We start from the raw sequence: 17,589 nt of genomic DNA on the forward strand, positions 1-17,589 counted from the left end.
AATGAAAAAATATATATTGTTTTTAATTAATGGTTCATTGTATAATATTTTTGACACCCTCTGGCCTCCATAGCTCCTCTGTTGCTATTATGTTTGTCAGTATGTCTGTACAGTCTAAGTGTGTGTGTGTGTGTGTGTGTGTGTGTGTGTGTGTGTGTGTGTGTGTGTGTGTGTGTGTGTGTGTGTGTGTGTGTGTGTGTGTGTGTGTAGCTGAGGGTCCTGACAGGGTAGCTGCAGCCAGACTCTTCTGGTCCATTAAGATACAGGAGAGGAAGGACAGAGGGACAGAAGGACACTGGTCAGTCTTTATTGAGACGGAAATAAAGTTAGATTGGAGGAGAGAGTGAGACGAGAGAGAAACAGTAACCAGTAACGTACTGTACTTTCATCCAACACACAAACGGAGAAAACACATGTTCATCAAGAATCACACCTGCAGTTCAACACACTTGTGTCTCTCTATTCAGAAAAATAAATGTTCCTTTGTTTTGGAAAAACTGACATTAAAGCAAAATGCAGCTGCTTTTTTTCCTTGAATTTCTCACCTTTTCAAAACTTTTTGAATTTATATTTCAAGTTTGTACCTTCTGTGGAGTGTCAAACCGTTGTTAGTAAAAACTGAAACAAACAAGGTTAAAAGAAATGTCACGACAACAACAAATACAAAAAGCTGAAATTAAACGTACAGGGAAAAGGTGCAGACAACAATTGTTGCTCTAGTGTTCAGTGCTGTTACACTTAAAATAGTCATAAATTCTTAATAAATAATTTCTTAAATAATAATTCATCTGTTCACTTTCAGTCTAATTTCCTGAAGAGGTACCTTGATAGAGATATTACCTTGAATCAAATATAACCTTAATAATTGACAATTTTTGTGTCATTTTCCTTCAAAGCAAACACCTTTTGTCCCCTCACTCCTAAATCTCTCTTTCGTCTTAAAGGGCCAGTGTGTATGAATAGGTTGCATCTAGGGGTGAAAACTGAAAACCCCTCCCCTCACTTCTCCCTTTCCAAGACTGGCGGTACCACGGTTTTCGCACTCTGGGGCTCACATTGCCGCAGTTTCACAAGCGTGTCGGAGAACTACTACGGTGGCCCTCAGGTAACATAAAAACGCGAAAAGGCTCTGTCTGTTCTGGGCTACCGTAGTAACTTGGCGGCACAAGATGGCGGACTCCGTGAAGAGGACCTACTTCTTAGATCTGAAGTGATAACGCACTCGTGAAAACAGTTATAAAAATGCAAATAGGTCCCCCAAAATGCTACACACTGGCCCTTTAAATAGAGACGCTCCATCTAATAGTATGAAAGTGCACACAGAAGCAGGCAGACCGCTCAGTTTAACGTTTGCTGTTGTAGTTTATTTACAAATTTTAAAAACTACAGTCATCTTCAGCCTACCGCAGAACAAAACAACTTCACCTTCACGTCGCTTTGCTAACTCATGCTCAAGTCCAAAAGGTTTATTTTACATATTTAAAATACATTTAAAATCATTAGTATTAGACTACCAACAGTACAATGCTGACCGTTGCCATTAAACGCAACATATTGCACAGCCTGACTTCATTCATATTTTTTCTTATCTTAAATAGTGCAAAAGGGATTTTTTTTCTTTTTTTTAACAGGAATGTTCTAGAGCCTCGGTCGAAAAACAAAATAAACTTTGTACAGTGAACTGCCGACAAAATAAACAAAATCAACTGGAAGGAGGAAACAAAATCCCACTTTGTGTGTAAAATAAAATAATAATTAACAAGGCAGAAAAACAACAACAACAAGAGGAATAAACACAAACTTGTGTAGAAATTGCCACAGACAACAAAATATATCTTCTCCACTTCGGAGAACGGGGCGGAGTCCACCTGAATGCCCCAGGTGAGTTTTTTTTTTTATTTTCAAAAAACAGTAAAAAGAACAAAAATATACAAAAAGAAAAAAAAGAAAAAGCAGGGTGTTAGGAACTGAAATAAGAGTCCGGTTTTAGCTCCACATGAGTGTCAATGGTTTTCTCTCTCTGATATCCAGAGTCAGCTACAAGTTACAAGATTTTCTATCCAGTCTATTTCTCTGGGATAAATCCTCAGTACTCGATTACATGGAAAAGGTATCAGTGTGTGTGTGTTTAAGCTCGGTTGCAAACCTGAAATCCATTTTCGTGTAGTTGCCACAGAACCGATGGCTGAGAAATAAAACTGTCACTGCAGCAGCTTGACGCACCGTAAGAGACCAGTTCTGTACATTTTACCTCCGAGGAGCGACGGGACAAAGTCAGGAGTTAAAAAGAAAAAGAAAAGAAGTCTCCTGTGAGATCCAAAGTTCGTTTTTAAAGTGAGGGGTAGGAGGGGAGTATATGAGGCAGGGAGGAGTTAGGAATTGGAGCTGGTTCTAAAAAACAAACAAAAAAAACTGAAAAAAATGGGTAGGCAAGAGTTTGTCACTTCAAATCTCTCCTCCAATCCGAGTGCTTGGTTTGAAGCCCAACCAGAAGTGCGTCTGTCTGCAGGTAAAGAAGTGCTGGGTGGTGGTGGTGGTGGTGGTGGGGGGGGACTTACTTGATGTTGTTGGCATCGGCCACCGCCGCCGGGAAGGAGGAAGTGGAAGAAGAGTCTTTTATGGGCTTTGTGAGCGGGCCCAGGATCTGTCCCGGCACCCAGCCCTCTGCGGCCGGCGACTGGCTGTTGGCCGGCCGGTAAACGAGGTACATGTTCTGCTGATTGGTGGCCAGGATTTGGACCGTCTCTCCCTGACTGACGCAGATCTCGTTCTCTTTGAGCGCAGAGTAGTCCTGGGAGACCAACATGGTGGAGGAGACGCCGTTACAGACGCCGTCAAAGCCCTGAGGAGAAGAGGAAAGGATGGCGAAGAGAGGAGACAGAGGGGAGAAGACGAGAGGAGGAAGAAAAAAAAAAAACATACAAAAGGGGGAGAGCAGGTAGAGACCGAAGAAAAGAAATGACGGACGGAGAGAGGATGAGGACAATTGAGGACAAGGTTAAGGTGAGTCTATGTGGGTTGGATGACAGTCCTGCTGGCTGTGACCCTAACCTGAGGAGGAGCAGCGGGAGGTCAAAGCCGAGGAGGAGGAAAAACAATGACAGTCAGATTATCAGCATACTTTTTCAAAAGTAGTCCTACGATTTGAAGTCCAACCAGTTAATGACCTCTACTGCTACCAAAATAATAGATAGCACAAAGGTTGACGTATGCTGCTGGCATCACAGAACAGTCTTCAAGTTCCAGTCTTCATTGGGTGAGGTAGAACTGGTCCTAGTTCAGTAAATCTACATCTTTACGTTTTCTGGAGTGATTAAAATAGACCACAGACCAGGTGTTAACCACCGGTTCTGAGAAGTGAAGCCAATGAGGAAGTGCCTAAAACTTGCATTCTCTCTAATGTCCACCAGGGGGCGACTCCTCTGGTTGTATAGAAGTCTATGAGAAAATGACTACTTCTCTCTTGATTTATTACCTCAGTAAACATTGTAAACATGAGTTTATGGTCTCAATCTCTAGTTTCAAGTCTTCTTCAATACAGCATGATGTTCATTTAGTAAATGATGGTCCATTTAGAGTCAAACAGACCATAAAGCAGGGGATGCTTTAGGGCGGGGCTACACGGTGATTGACAGGTTGCTACCAGAGCCGTATAAGACGTCTCTACTTCACTCCTCCACAGCCCAAATACGGTAACTTCCGTTCATTGGTTGCAAAAAGCCAAGATGGCAACGGCCAACGACATGGCAGTTTCCCTAAAAAAATGAAGCCAAAACATCTTGATCGCCCCCTGGTGGCTGGTTGCAGTATAGGTCGTAGTTTTAAAAGGTTGCCAGACTATACAGCCAAGAATGTAGTAGTAGTGGTCCAAGTAGTGCTTGGCTGTCGAGCTCTGCAGGCTGTAAAGCATGTTTTCAGTCAAAGTAGGCCAGAAAGAGAACAGCTTGGTATGTGTATATATAAACCCACACAGTGTGCTGCTACACCTGCAGTAGCCCAGATTTTAACCTTGGCTTTTAGGGAACAGGTAGCTGAGCAGAGAGAATGAAGGCAGAAAAGCTTCATGCCCTAGTTGACCAGCTGTCGGCTGCAGACTTTTGTTAAGGGCTTGGTTTAAACAATAAAAGTGGAAAATGAAAAGGAGCCGTGTGTTTAATACTAGACCCTGAGGATCTCGGCCTTTTCTGAAATTGCTGATAATCATGAAACATCATCCAGACTGAAAATCACAAATATACTAAGAACAAATTGAAAGCCAACAAGCCAGTTCCCCCTCCAACACGTGCGTCCAGGCTGTTCACAGGAACTCACCGGGGACTCGAAACATGTCGACCCGCCGTTGGAGGTGGACACCCTCATCTGGGTCCTCACTCGCTCCGCCTCCTTGTCGCCGAGCCCGACCGCCGAGGACGGGCGGCTGTGAGACGTCATTGAGGGCCGGTTCCCCGGGGCCGAGCAGTTTCTGGTCAGCGAGGAGGTGTTGCCTGCTCCGCCCTTCTCCTTCTGGGGATTCTGGAGAGCTGCAATCACACACACACACACACAGATGAAACAATTATATTCCTCTCTCATGGTGTCATTTCAGGTTTGCCGACTCCAGGTGTTTTATTGTTTTTCCTCCTCTGGTCGGGAACTAGGGTTTTGGATCATGTTTGTTGTGTAGTTAAAGTCCCACAACGGTTTTGCACTTTTTAGCCCATTATACACAGTGACAGTGTTTGACTGAGCTGAGAGGAACATCACCATTTTACACAGTAGTCTGACCGGCATCGAGTTTGTCAACATCGTTGGGGGGACGTCATGCTTCAGAGGAGAATATTGTAAGTGTGTGTGCGTGTGTGCTTTCTCACCTTCCAGGAAGTTGTTCTGAACATCCAGGACCTTCTGGATGTGTTGGACCCAGACCTGCTTGATGTCGACGTTGGCGGCCTGCAGGGTGAAGCGCTCCGACGAGCCGCGACACAACAAGACGAACTTACAGGGATCGTTGTCCGCGCTCTCCTCCAGACCCAGGTAGCATAACTGTGGGGGAGCTCAAAGCTTAGTTTACACAAATCAAAATTAACTAGTTCATGTCTTCCGTAGTTTTTCGTCTAAACAGTCCGGATGTTTAATTAGTCTTCCAGATTTATTTTCAGCATCAGATTCTGCACCACCGGGCTCATATACAGCTTCACACCACCGGCTGTAGAGCTACTAGAGCTACTCAGTTTTTGATTGGCTGCACATGCAATTTACCAACTCAAAAAGTGAATTTAGTGTTATGTTACCCTTTAAAAATGTGCATTCTTAACATTATCCCCCCAGAAAAAGAACCCCATCCTCTGCGTACCTTGATGCCCTTCTTGAACTGGTATCCGGGCGTGGACGATCCTTTCCTCAGCAGCTCACTGAAGATGACGATCTGCTCAAAGAGGAAGACTCGTCGTTCTTTGGAGCGCGACAGGACGCCGGTGTCCTGCTCGGTTACGAAGAAGGTCTCCTGCAGCAGCAGTATGCCCTGACAGCCCAATTTACCCTGCAGAGAAAATGGATCGGTCAACCCAAATAATCCAATGCTCATGAACAGGTGGAGGGTGTACTGGGCCTGAATGCAAACCTGCTATTAATCAGCAGAACAGGAAGTGAACGTACCTCGTATCCCTGCAGCCGACCCAAATTCATCATGTCGTTACACAGTTTAGGGACCCGAGACATCAAATCTACTGCTTTCTGTAGGAGCCAGAGAGAGTGATTTAAATCATGTGTTGTGTGCTCATTTCAGGAGTGTGTCCCTCTCTTAGGTTGGACTAAATGGTTGGTTAATGGGAGCATTAACAGACCACCAACATCAACATGTAATGGCTTTAACACAAACAAAATAAATCTACGTACAGTAAGTCCTGGATTCAGACAGGGCTGTCATTTTACCTCAATTTGTTCGCAGTCGATGCCTGCCTTGGAGCTGTACTTCAGGAAGTCCTGAAGAGCAGAAACATGACGGCTACTTTAACACTCTGTGAATTCAGCTCATTACAGTTTCAATACATCACTGTGCCCTGAACGTCACACAGGATGTGTCAGATGAAACAGGTTCTATGTGAGAGGACACTTAACACACAATAACAATCAATAGATATATTTACAGAGTAGTTTCTCGAGGAGCCTACTAATAACCAGCATGGTTAGATCAGTTTAAAATCCCTTCAATTATTTCACGCTTATCAATTATCAGTTTCTTCATTTTGGAGAGCTGACACTTTCACCATGTCTCTAAATCTTTATTTAAATTATCTGAGCCATAACTGCACTATAAAGTTACAATATGAACTATGTCCACCTCCCACAAATATATATTTGTGTACAGGAATAATCCTATCTTCTCATTGTTGGAATGCTGTTAAGCATTCCAACTATTGTTATCCTGTTTTCTTTATTGTTGGAATGCTGTTAAGCATGCTGTTAAAATGCATTTTCTAGTTTAGAGTTACTGTTGATAGGTATTGTATATTGACAAGAATTGTATACTTTCTTGCACATTATCTTTGTCTGTCTTTTCTGCTGAAACGGTACAATTCACTGCTGGGATTAATAAAGAACTATCTTGTTCCTTAAATTAAATGATTCAAAATAAAAGACTATTATAATTCAATCAGGGAAATTGTGCGCATGATACCTTCAGCAACAGCTGGTATTTGGTGATTCTCTGGATTGGTTTGATGAGGAAGTCACTGATGGACAACCTGGACTCGGTGTCCTGCTGGATTCCCTGGAAGACGAAACACCAACAGCATCAGAACACTTCTTTTTTGCCTAATTTGTGTTTCTCTTCATATATTTGGTCAGTTAAATATCAAATACACCGGCTAAAATAACAGCTTTAATGCAATCAAACAGCTACAGAAACAATATGATAATACGCTTGTAGACTTGGGAGTCATTTCAATTTCAAACTTTTGTTGTTTTGCCAAAAAACTAAAACAGAACACAACTAATATCACAGGAACAGAAAGAGCCAAAATATCACTTACATCAAAATAGGTGGCATATTCTGCTACAATGAACTCTGACTTCGGCTTATTCTGACAATAAGTCACATACATGTGGAGTTTTCTGTCCTGTAACACAGATAGCAGATCATCCAGGTCAAATACATTTTAATAGCACAAAGTCATCCTCTTCACCGCACAGTGCTCCAACTCACATGTTTGATGAAGAGCTCAGGAAGGTATTCATGGTCTTCCAGACATTTCTCCAGCTCTCCGACGAAGAAGCTGACAGAGACAGAAGAGGGATGTTACAAACAGGACAACTGACCCCTCTTTGGGTCTCTTTGGACACCGACGTTGAACTCACTCTCTGTGCCATTCGTAGATCTGGTGGATGTTCCCAAAGACGATTTTGTCCTTTCCTTTCATGTCGTCAGGGACGCCCCTCTCCTCGATCTTTTTCATGAAGCCCTGCAGGGTCAAAGAGGGTCACAGCATGTTGAGGATGCTCTGCTCAGATAGTGATGACAACTTGAAATATGTTACATCTAGCTGGGACTGTTGTGCCGAGGGACTACTTGCACATTGTGTTAATCTACAATATTTGTGTAAAGGATATATCCAGGATGATTCAGCAGCAACAACAACAACAACAGGTATAAAGATAAAGATAGAAGCTGAAGCTACAGATGAGTGTAAAAGTGAACCTCTACATCACCTGGTGATCGAGACAGAAGATAATAAAATTAAGGAACAGCACTGTTCCTGTAAAGTCAGGTAGGTTTTTATTCACTGCCATTAAAATACAAACAGTATATCCTCAGTAGCTAGTGTAGCATATAAGTGCCAACGCTAGTCAATGATGAGCTAACTTACTCAGCTAATGTTAGCTCCACAGGTTTCTTACATAGAAACTCCCAATCTCTCTGAGGATCACTATTACAAAACGTTTAACCATGACGAGCTCCAAATCCACAAAACCAGCCTGAAAAATAAGAACATCTGAAACGATTGCATGAGCATCGATGGAGCAGAGATGGATAGCTGTTGGACACAGGTCGAAGCTATGCTATGATTGGCCAGACTGCGTTTGAAGGGCGGGACTTGAAGAGTCAATTACGGTAGATGCTGAGATAAACAATGAGAAAGACAACCACAAGATGATCAGTCTCAGATAATCACAGATGTCGTCTCACCTCCACCACGATGCCCAGGTTTTTGACGTAGTCCTTCTCTGTCTGAATCAGCTCGTTGAGGACAAACCTGTGCAGAGTAAACAATGAAATCAGCTGAGGAAACATCATCACTGTCAACAAGGACTTGTGCCCCGATGGTTGTGGCGTTAAAAGAAATTGTACTTTCTTAGAAATGATGATGCTAACCAGAGCCACATAGGGTTCTTCGGCTTGTCCCCATAGGTAGAACTATTTATAAAGGTTTCATCTGAAACCCTTTCAGAGGATTCTACCAAGAATCCAGCATGAAGTATTGACCATCTGTGATCTACAACTACCTACGAGAGGTTCTACCCCCCCTCAGTGATGTAATGCTATTCCACCCAAAACCCTCTCTGGAGGTTCTATCCAGAACATTTCCACCGTACCCTTTTATATTCCAAGGGTTTCATCTAGAACCCAACCCGGTTTCCTCATAATGATCCTAAAGGGTTGGACCGATGTGGTGCAGCGTAACACACAGCAATCTTGGTTCACAACCGCATTATAATTTTTTTTTTGGGGGGGGGGGGTCTGCGATGATCTTTTGACACCCATGCTGTCGACAATTCCTCCTTCCAAAAAGGGTTCTTTGGATGAAAAGGGTTCTTCATGGAACCCTTAGTCTTACAAAGAACCCTTGAAAAACCCTTTGTTCCAAAAAGGGTTCTTCAGAAGCAAGTGGTTCTGGGTAGAACCTATTCCCTTCTATAGAAGAAGTAGTTCTTGACACAGAACCAGTTGTAGCAGTAAAACGAATGGCAGCAGCAGTCGTGATGATGCTCTACAGTACTCACATCCGTCCTCTCATCGCTTTGGCTCTCTGCTCCAGTTCAGGGTTTCGTGGCTGGACGGGAGTGGTCTGCTCTGGCGGAGTGAGAGGGGAGAAGCCGGGGTACGCTCCTGGTTCCAGAGTCTGAAGAGAGATCAGATCAGTGTTTAGAGGTGGATTCAATCTTTTTTCCCCCTTTTTCACAATTATTAGTCAGATTCAGGAAAGCACAGAAATGATCCTCTATCAAGTCTAATTCATTGATTTGGACCAGGATTATTGATTTGTCTCTGAGGGCTTTACAATATGAACAACATTCAACCTTTAAGACGCCCAATAAGCAATAACTCCAGGTAAAAACCAACATCAGAATAATGAGCTTAGTTCATGACAGCAGAGGGCAGCAGGAGCCTGGTCTTCAGTGGCTATAAGGAACAACCTGTGTTGATTTAAGAAAAACAAACTACAACTCCTGCTTTTCCTAATTACACCACATTCACATCGACCCACTCTTCTGCATGGGTTAGCACTACACACATTCACTATTGTGTTGAATTTGGTAAAATAAACACAAAAAGATCCATGCATGATATTTAAGGTTCATGGAGATGGCAGGTGGTGTTGTGCACTCATTGTGAAGACAACCGGTGCTAATTATAAAGAAATTCTATTAGTAAAACTGCACGTGTGTATGACCAATGCATGCACACAATCATACACACTCACCATCTTGGTTTTAACCAGTTTTTCTATGGCGCTAACCAGCTCTGCAGCGCTGGGCACCTCAGAGGACGACTGCAGAGACGTTAGCAAGGATGAAGACTGAGAGGGGAAGAGGAGGATCAAAAGCAAACGGCGTGTTAGAAAGATTGGAAGTGAAGGAGAGAAGGCAGGAGGTGGAAGAGAGAAAGAGGAGTTAAAAGCAAGAGAACAAAAAGGGGGGAAAAAAAAAAAGCAGACGAAGTGGACACACTGCAGGATTTACACCCAATGAGAAGTAAAATCAATAACAAAGCACACACAATGCATGTTAATCAGTAAGCATGTCAAAGCCAAAGCTGCAGGAGGTTCGACAGTTAGTGGATAGACGAGGATATTTAAAGCAGAGGTCATCAAGTCATTAGTCCGTCATTATGACCAACATCAGGAGAACCTCCACCCCCCCCCCTCACCTTGTCGTCCTGAGTCGAGGGGTCCTTGATGATCTCCATGGGGGGAGGCAGAGGGTTGTGGGCCTCCTCGTCCTGCTCCTCCTCCCCACCGCTCTGCATCCCAGAAGACTTAGAGAGGAAGTTCACTTCCTTACCGTGGACTCTCTGGAGGGTCACACAGACAGAGTTGAGAGTCAGTTAAAAATAAAAAAATAAATCACTTCTTTTATTTCCATAACTGTCCATTTCAAACAAGTATCATTCGTCATGAGCAGCATAAGTGATTGAAAAGGTCTCTATGACGTCATCAGACACCTTATCGGACAAACTCGCTTATTCAACAAACTTGGAAAAGCTGCTTTTTGGAAACGTCAACCTTCCTCTGGATACACTCGAATGAGTAACGGAGCATGAGGATGCTGAGTCTTGCTGTATTTTAAGTGGTGATGAATCACAGATGAATGAATCCTCGTGGTTCTGGTCAGACTCGATGAGTTAGTGGATTCTTAGAATAAAACTCTGAAGCTGAATTTGACCAAGTTGAGTTAATGAAGGGATCGTTTGGAGGAGTACCAGCACGGTGGCAAAGAAACGGACAGATTTCCCCATTTTAGACACCTAGAAAATCAATATCGGTTTAAGTGTGTTATATTTATTATTATTATTATTTGGTATGTTGTTACCGCTTGATTCTGCCTTCAGACGACCCTTTTTTCCGGGGAGGAACTTAAAGCCGTATATCCATCTTTGTTTAACTTGATTCACCAAAGTCACACAATAACAATCAAACCAACTATCCGATGAAGGCAGCGGTACGCCAGCATTTCCTGTGTTGTGCGAGGTAAAACTACCGTTTATGCTAACGGCTCTGGCTGTGACGACAAGGTTGAAGCTGTGAAAATATTCTTAATATAACATTGACTTAAAGTGATTTTTTTTGAAGAGTCGACAATACGTCCACAGCAGCACATTACTTTGCTCCCGTGCTGCTACTCCTGTCTGTTCTCTACTGTAGTAATAACTCACACAACCACACTTCAAAACATCCAAACTGTCCCTTTAAGTGGCAGAACTTCAAGCTGCATTTCCTAATTGTGAACTGCGAAGGGATATTGTGTGAAGAGGAGTTCTTTCATGAGTAACTCATGCTGTCTCACTTCCCTGCAGCGCACAAACGAAAACCAGCTTTGAGTGTGAATTGCTCTGTTGAACACACGTTTCTTCTTCTGTCCCGTCTTAGATGCGTTTCTTTAATGACTAAACTGTGTTTACATCACTTTTGTTGGCCAAAGAGCTTTTTTAGGAACTAAGAAAAAAAAAACAGCATTGCTTGTAATGAACTGCCAACATGGACATGAATACAAATGAATATTGCACGGGTTTGCTTTCACAACAGCAACACGAATCGTAAAAAGAAGACCAGAAGTTTTGAATGGTGAGTAATCAGCGAGTCATTTCTTTGATCATAAGTTTGCGTGTGTGGGTTCATGTGTGCGTCAGAGAGAAAGAAAGCAACACACGGGAAGACAAACTGTAGCGGTTTACAGTCTGTTACGTAAATGTAATAAATCTCTACGTGCGAGGAGCAGCAGATATATTACCTTTTAATTAAAGAGGCTTTGTATATAGGAACAGATCACCAACCATAAAACAGATATGGTAATGCATATCTTTCTGCATGGCAACAGGCCTAATTCATGCCGTTTTGACCATTAACATTTGGTATATTCACATATTTTATCGTATATTTAACATATTTCTTGAGTGAGACATAAAGTCTGCATGCTCTGTGTTTCATGTCTGATAATATTTGACCATACAGGCCTGTTTTCCTGCGTTGCCTACAAACACTACTGATGCAGACAGACGTTAAACAGCATCAGAAATGCAATGACCTAGATTTAGTTGTGGTCTGGTGTTAGAAATATTATCAAAACATCTGTCGACATATCAAAGTGCTGGAAAACGAAAAGTAAGGAAAAATAAGACTTACAACCAATCAGCAAATTTAAGGAATGCTATCATTTTATTGTTGTTCATATTGTCCTGTCAGAGAAAATCTGACTCTGGGTAAGACGGCAAAGCGTGTTGTAAAAAAATAAAAACGCCTGAAAGGCGTCCGACTCTGAACTATAACTTGAAACATGCTCCCCTTGAATCTCACTGCTTACCTCATTGATGATGTCATCATGCTGGTTAAGGTCAGGCTTCCTGCTTTCCTCTCTTCCTGATCCCGGTCCTGTCAATCAAGCAGTTCATTACATCAAAATAATATCTTAACAAGGATGCAGTCTTAATGAATTTGAGGATTCACGAAATCAAGGGAGTTCCGAAGAGCCTGAAGTTGAATTTGACAGATTCAATACAAATACATTTGGCAAGACATGCGTCTCTTTTCTTATATTGCTAGAATGACAGAAGAATTGTACTGGTAGTTTTGTCACAACCACGTCAAAGTTATTAACCACAATTATGTCAAAGGTGTGTTATCATCACATGGTGACGCAGCAGAATCTTGCATATGAAAACTTTCCCCGTCGGTGCGTTTTAAACACGAGTGCAATTCTGCAGAAACAACTTCAAATATCGAACCACAAAGCAGATTCTTTTAGAAAGTCTCTACAGATTTTCACAGTGTACTAAAATGAACAGATACCAATGGCTACATGGAAGGAAAAATGTATGTTATGCTTTGAAATGTGTCAACTTGCATCCAATCAGAGTCTTCTTTTGGCTCAGTAAAGACTCATCATTCTGCTTTTGCTTTCTACAGATCTATTAGAACCTATCAGTGCTACGTTATCGTGCCCAAAGCCCTCCCTGTGGTTTCGATTGCTGTCGTCTCACCAGTCTTCTTCTGTTTGTTGGGGAGTTTCTTGACGGAGCTGCCATGGCTGAGCCGGCGGACCGGACTGGTCAGCCACTTTCTCAGAGTGTTCCCGGAGCGCTTGGGTCCAGGAGAGCTGGACTGCAGCGAGTTGAGGGACGGCTGCGGCTGAAGGTTCGTCACGGACTCGGTCTTTCCGTCGGAGCCGCTAACCTGGTAGTTTTCTGAAAGAAGAAAATCACAAGTTTAACATTTTAGTAAGAGCCAAGTTAGCCGTACATATTCTGCTTCCACAGCATTCCAAATGATTTAGAAATCACGGTTTGGTGGCGATCGGAGAAGAATTAAACGTCACATAGAAGTACAAGAAAAAAATATAATCAATTAAAAAACTGATCATTCCGTGGAGGATGTTTGTTAACTACACTTCCCTTAAAGCTCCGTTCGTCAATGCTCAGGATAAAACACAGGATGTGAAGTTCTTAATGGTCTTTTGCGGGTAAATAAAGAAGCTTGAGGACTTTATGTCGTCCAGCTCCACTTGTTGCTTTGTTTCACATCAGAAGTTGACAGCTTTCACACACCATTCACTCATTACTCAGTCGTCTGTTACTTCAGAAAGAAAAGCAGAAAGAGGTTCTCCGTGCAGAGTGTGTGTTCCTAACTCAGACAAAAGACCAGTTATGGGGACCGCTTGTCCAATTGGGAACCAAAGTCGTGACCCTATTTGTGAAAATAGGTCGTTGGTTACGTTAGGATTAGGAGAAGGGAGGGGTCTGGTTGAGGTTAAGATAAAGGCCTTTACACACAGGGAGCGCCAGCAAAAAATGTTATGTCTAGGGCTTTTATTGTGAAAGGTAAGAATTAAAAGGTGTAGTAAAGTTTACCGTCTTGGTTCTGACTTGTGATTGGCTGATGTCTTTGTTTACGGGGTAAAATGGATGTTGTTTTGAAAAGCAACAGTCTCTTAAAATACGTCATAAAGGAGCTGCAGATTTCTGTAACGTCTTGTTGTTCAGGCTCATGTGCTTTTGTTAATCATGTTCAGGCGCCACGGCGTCATGTTTGGAATCTGGTGAAGGGAAACTGAGATCCAGAGTCTTTCTATTAATAAAAAAGTGAATGTGTTTAGCAGCTGCTCTCCTGTCACACATCTGATAATGCTGTCATTTCAGACACATGTTGCCCTGCTGGAGATCAAATCCTTCTTTAATAAAATGTTTGTTAGCAGCTGTGAATCTTTAAGGCGACGCTCATACACGCCAGTCAAAAACATCGGTTTTCATGCACCGGTCAATTTGAAGATTTGGGGCCATTTTGCTTCCATAACATGTTTTTCTTTCTGACTAGTGGAAAGCAAACTACACATGCAGAGGATTATTTTATTACTTTGTGTTTTTGTGTCTGTAGATTTCACCAAATGATTTGGTTTATTACTAAAAACATGGAGAAAATGGATTTCTGTTTATGGCTGTTGACAGTATTTTCTGATTTATGGAGTGACACAAAGTATGAAAAGAATATGTGGACAAAATTAAAAGAAGTTTGCACTTGGCTTCATTCAATGTAAAAGTGTATGCAATTAAATATTATAGTTCATTTATAAATAATAAGAAAATACCTCATTTGCATATTTAAACATTGAAGAAAGAACATTAAGAACCACACAACTGAATAAAATAAACCGTGTGTGTGTGTGTGTGTGTGTGTGTGTGTGTGTGTGTGTGTGTGTGTGTGTGTGTGTGTGTGTGTGTGTGTGTGTGTGTGTGTGTAAGAAGCTGCAGTCATGTGTCAGGAGTGTGGTGGATCAGCTGCACTCACACACAGCTGGGAGCTATGTGCTGTGGTGTTGGGTGTTTGTTTCAGACAGGAAATGAAAGGTCAAGGGTCGGCGGTGTCTCCTGAGGGGTTCCTGCTCTACTATCCATGAGTGGGGAGCCCCCCCTCCCTTTTTTTTGTTTACCTTCATGTCTCTCCCTCCTCATGCCCTCCCTCCTCATAGTTCATGCTTTGTATCTGACTGTCTCTACAACTGTCTGTTGTTGAGCTGTAGGCGGCAAGAAATAAGCATGTGATATTCTGTCATTTCTGTAAAAACGTTCCCCGTAAGATAGAAATCACTTTCACTTCCTGGAAGGATTATAAGTCAGAGCAGGTCAACAAAGTGCAACGTGACAGCGGCCATGTTGACATGTGAGCAACAACTACGCTTTTATCCGTTCTATCTCAGCCTTATTTAATATTAACTGTACAATATTATTAATTCACTGAATAAAAAAAGTGGGTCATTTATACATTTTAATTTAATAAATGAATCTTCATTGTATTCATGCTGCTTCACAACTCAAACACCGTTGCCCAAACAAAACAAACATTTCCCAATACTTCCGTCTGACATTGACTCCCGCATCTTTTCCCTTCATATCTCGGAGCGCTGCAGGTTAATGAGGCATGTATGGAAGCTGTTGTTTTAGGTATCAGACCGTGTCAGCAGTGAGGCGGAAGACAAAACTTTGGTGAAAACAGCAGCCAAGGTCACCACAGCGCTACTAAAGGTGCCTCTGTTCCCGTTGCTCTCATGAGACCAACTCATGATGCGATCTCAGAGAGGTGGAGGGAGACGTAGTACTACTGGATGCATCTACAACACTTCAGAGGATACACATCACCCCAGTGGTGAAACACCAGAAACTGGGCGGCTCCTTTAAGAGCAAAGCCGAAATGTCTCGACGCGGCTGGCTGCAGTATAGGTCATAAGTCCCGCCCCCTCCATGTTAGCAGATGTTTTTTTGTCAGTTTACTTACATAATGTTTGGTTTTAATTTGATATTTGTAAAAGGAGGTGTGACGGATGTGATTAGACAGGATATGTTACTTTAACGTCAAAACATCTTTAAATTTAATCAGAAACGTAGTTCTAGAGATATTATGGTTAGTTGATATAGCTAGTGTTCCGCTAACGTGGCAGCTCGGTGGCTTTGACGCTAACGAGCTGAGGCCGTGCTCGGCTCGTGATTGGCTTGTGTGTGGGGGCGTGGCCTCAATTCCGCAGCTCCCCCCGAACTAACTCTAACTCCAAATAAAGTCAAAATCTCAAGATGGCAGCTTCTGTAATGAAGATATTTTGGCTTCACTTTTGTGCAGCGGGAAGAAGTGGAGACACGTCATTTTATTATATATCGTTGAGTCTAATGAGCTAAACAGTGAAGGCGACGCAATTTACCCACAGTGCAAGAGAACAACTGATGAAACTGGTACGAATCCAAAACATGTGCTGACCTCAGTACTTCTGCACACACCAAAGGAAGTGTAAATACATAATATACTGACACACACACACACACACACACACACACACACACACACACACACACACACACACACACACACACACACCTTTGTTAGGAATTTCTTTGTGCAGTTAAGTTGCCACTTGAACTTGAACTCGCCTTCAGCCACAATGTAGAGTGTCCACCCTGCCCCACAGGCAAACATGCACTGGGACAAAACAGTGTTTGAAAGCCGTTTATATTTCATTACGATGGCAAAAAATATTAAATTGTCTTGACAAACAACTGGGCGGTTAAGAAGAAACCCTGTGTTAGACAGCACTCCAAATAAACAACACACGCAAATGAAAAATAACCACAAACAAAATGACTTTACACTTTCTGTCACCTCAAGACAATTTTGACACACCGGTATTGGTAACTTGAGCAATTGCAGTCAGTTGATTTTAAAGAAAGCCTGCTTTCATGTATTGATAGAGAGGGATTAAAGAAAACTAATCGACCAGCGAAGATGAGAGTTGGAGACCGAGACAACAGGTTTCTGCTGCTTCTCTCCCTGTCGTCACTCTGTCCCGCTGCTTCAGTGGCTGCTCCCTGAAGTGCCCATTGAGCGGATCCAGTCGTGTGTTTTTTAAGAGAGGAGAAACACGTCATAGGTCACCCGTTCACCTGCTCGTGTGCTTTCAACACAACCGATGTCGGCCGTTGAGCGGCCTTGACAAACCGGCTGACGGCAGAAACTCATTACTGACCCGAGCGCACACAAACAGGGGCCGACTGATAAGACTTCGCCGCTTCAACTTCTGCGCCTGCAGAGAAATGATGACGCAGCAGAACCACAGGGTGCTGCCGTCAGCTGCTCGGAGCTGACCAGTCACCAGCCGAGGAATGACGCAATCTTTCCCTCCACAAAAACCCCAAAAAAGGGATTTTTTCATTGGATTGTTGCAGAAAAGAAGCAAACAAACTTGAATGATATTTTCATGTTTTTTTTAGCGAGATAATCAAACATGAACACCACTTTTAGGATTTTTGAATCGTGAATGCCAGAAGTAAAAAGCTAATGTTAGGCTATAAACGAACCACACCACGGTCACATGACTTCACATCACCCCCACTAAAGCTAAAAGAGGACTAGTGCTCTAGTGAGGACATCAAGTCGTCTCCTTTAGACACATTTTTTAAAAACACGTGAAAGCTTCTAAATTCTTATATTCAAATGTGTGTTTTATGACGTAGAACAACATGTTTAAATCTCTAAAGCTGGCGTTAACTCGTAAAAAAAAATCAACTTTGAGACGAGGGAACCGGAAGTGCAAAAATGCTGCATACCTTCCTAGATTTAGGACTCATTCCTGCAGCCGGCC

At 42.6% G+C, this 17,589-nt stretch overlaps 1 protein-coding gene across 1 annotated transcript in view; it reads right to left on the reverse strand.

Annotated features, from left to right (window-relative positions):
- The window catches only part of kalrna (kalirin RhoGEF kinase a), a gene marked incomplete at both ends in the record, with an annotated part of 118,940 nt that overhangs the window by 7,468 nt on the left and 93,883 nt on the right, over nt 1-17,589 (reverse strand). Inside the window, 16 exons of the mRNA XM_079170410.1 lie at nt 2,559-2,842; nt 4,312-4,520; nt 4,851-5,022; nt 5,333-5,518; nt 5,635-5,712; nt 5,911-5,961; nt 6,656-6,748; nt 7,011-7,097; nt 7,184-7,253; nt 7,336-7,439; nt 8,165-8,231; nt 8,980-9,098; nt 9,681-9,776; nt 10,127-10,270; nt 12,277-12,344; nt 12,953-13,156. Coding sequence (XP_079026536.1) covers nt 2,559-2,842; nt 4,312-4,520; nt 4,851-5,022; nt 5,333-5,518; nt 5,635-5,712; nt 5,911-5,961; nt 6,656-6,748; nt 7,011-7,097; nt 7,184-7,253; nt 7,336-7,439; nt 8,165-8,231; nt 8,980-9,098; nt 9,681-9,776; nt 10,127-10,270; nt 12,277-12,344; nt 12,953-13,156 — 2,032 coding nt within the window. The remainder of the gene's footprint in view (nt 1-2,558; nt 2,843-4,311; nt 4,521-4,850; nt 5,023-5,332; nt 5,519-5,634; nt 5,713-5,910; nt 5,962-6,655; nt 6,749-7,010; nt 7,098-7,183; nt 7,254-7,335; nt 7,440-8,164; nt 8,232-8,979; nt 9,099-9,680; nt 9,777-10,126; nt 10,271-12,276; nt 12,345-12,952; nt 13,157-17,589) is intronic.

The sequence above is a fragment of the Pholis gunnellus genome, assembly GCF_910591455.1.
Source record: "Pholis gunnellus genome assembly, chromosome: 12".
Lineage (NCBI taxonomy): Eukaryota > Metazoa > Chordata > Actinopteri > Perciformes > Pholidae > Pholis > Pholis gunnellus.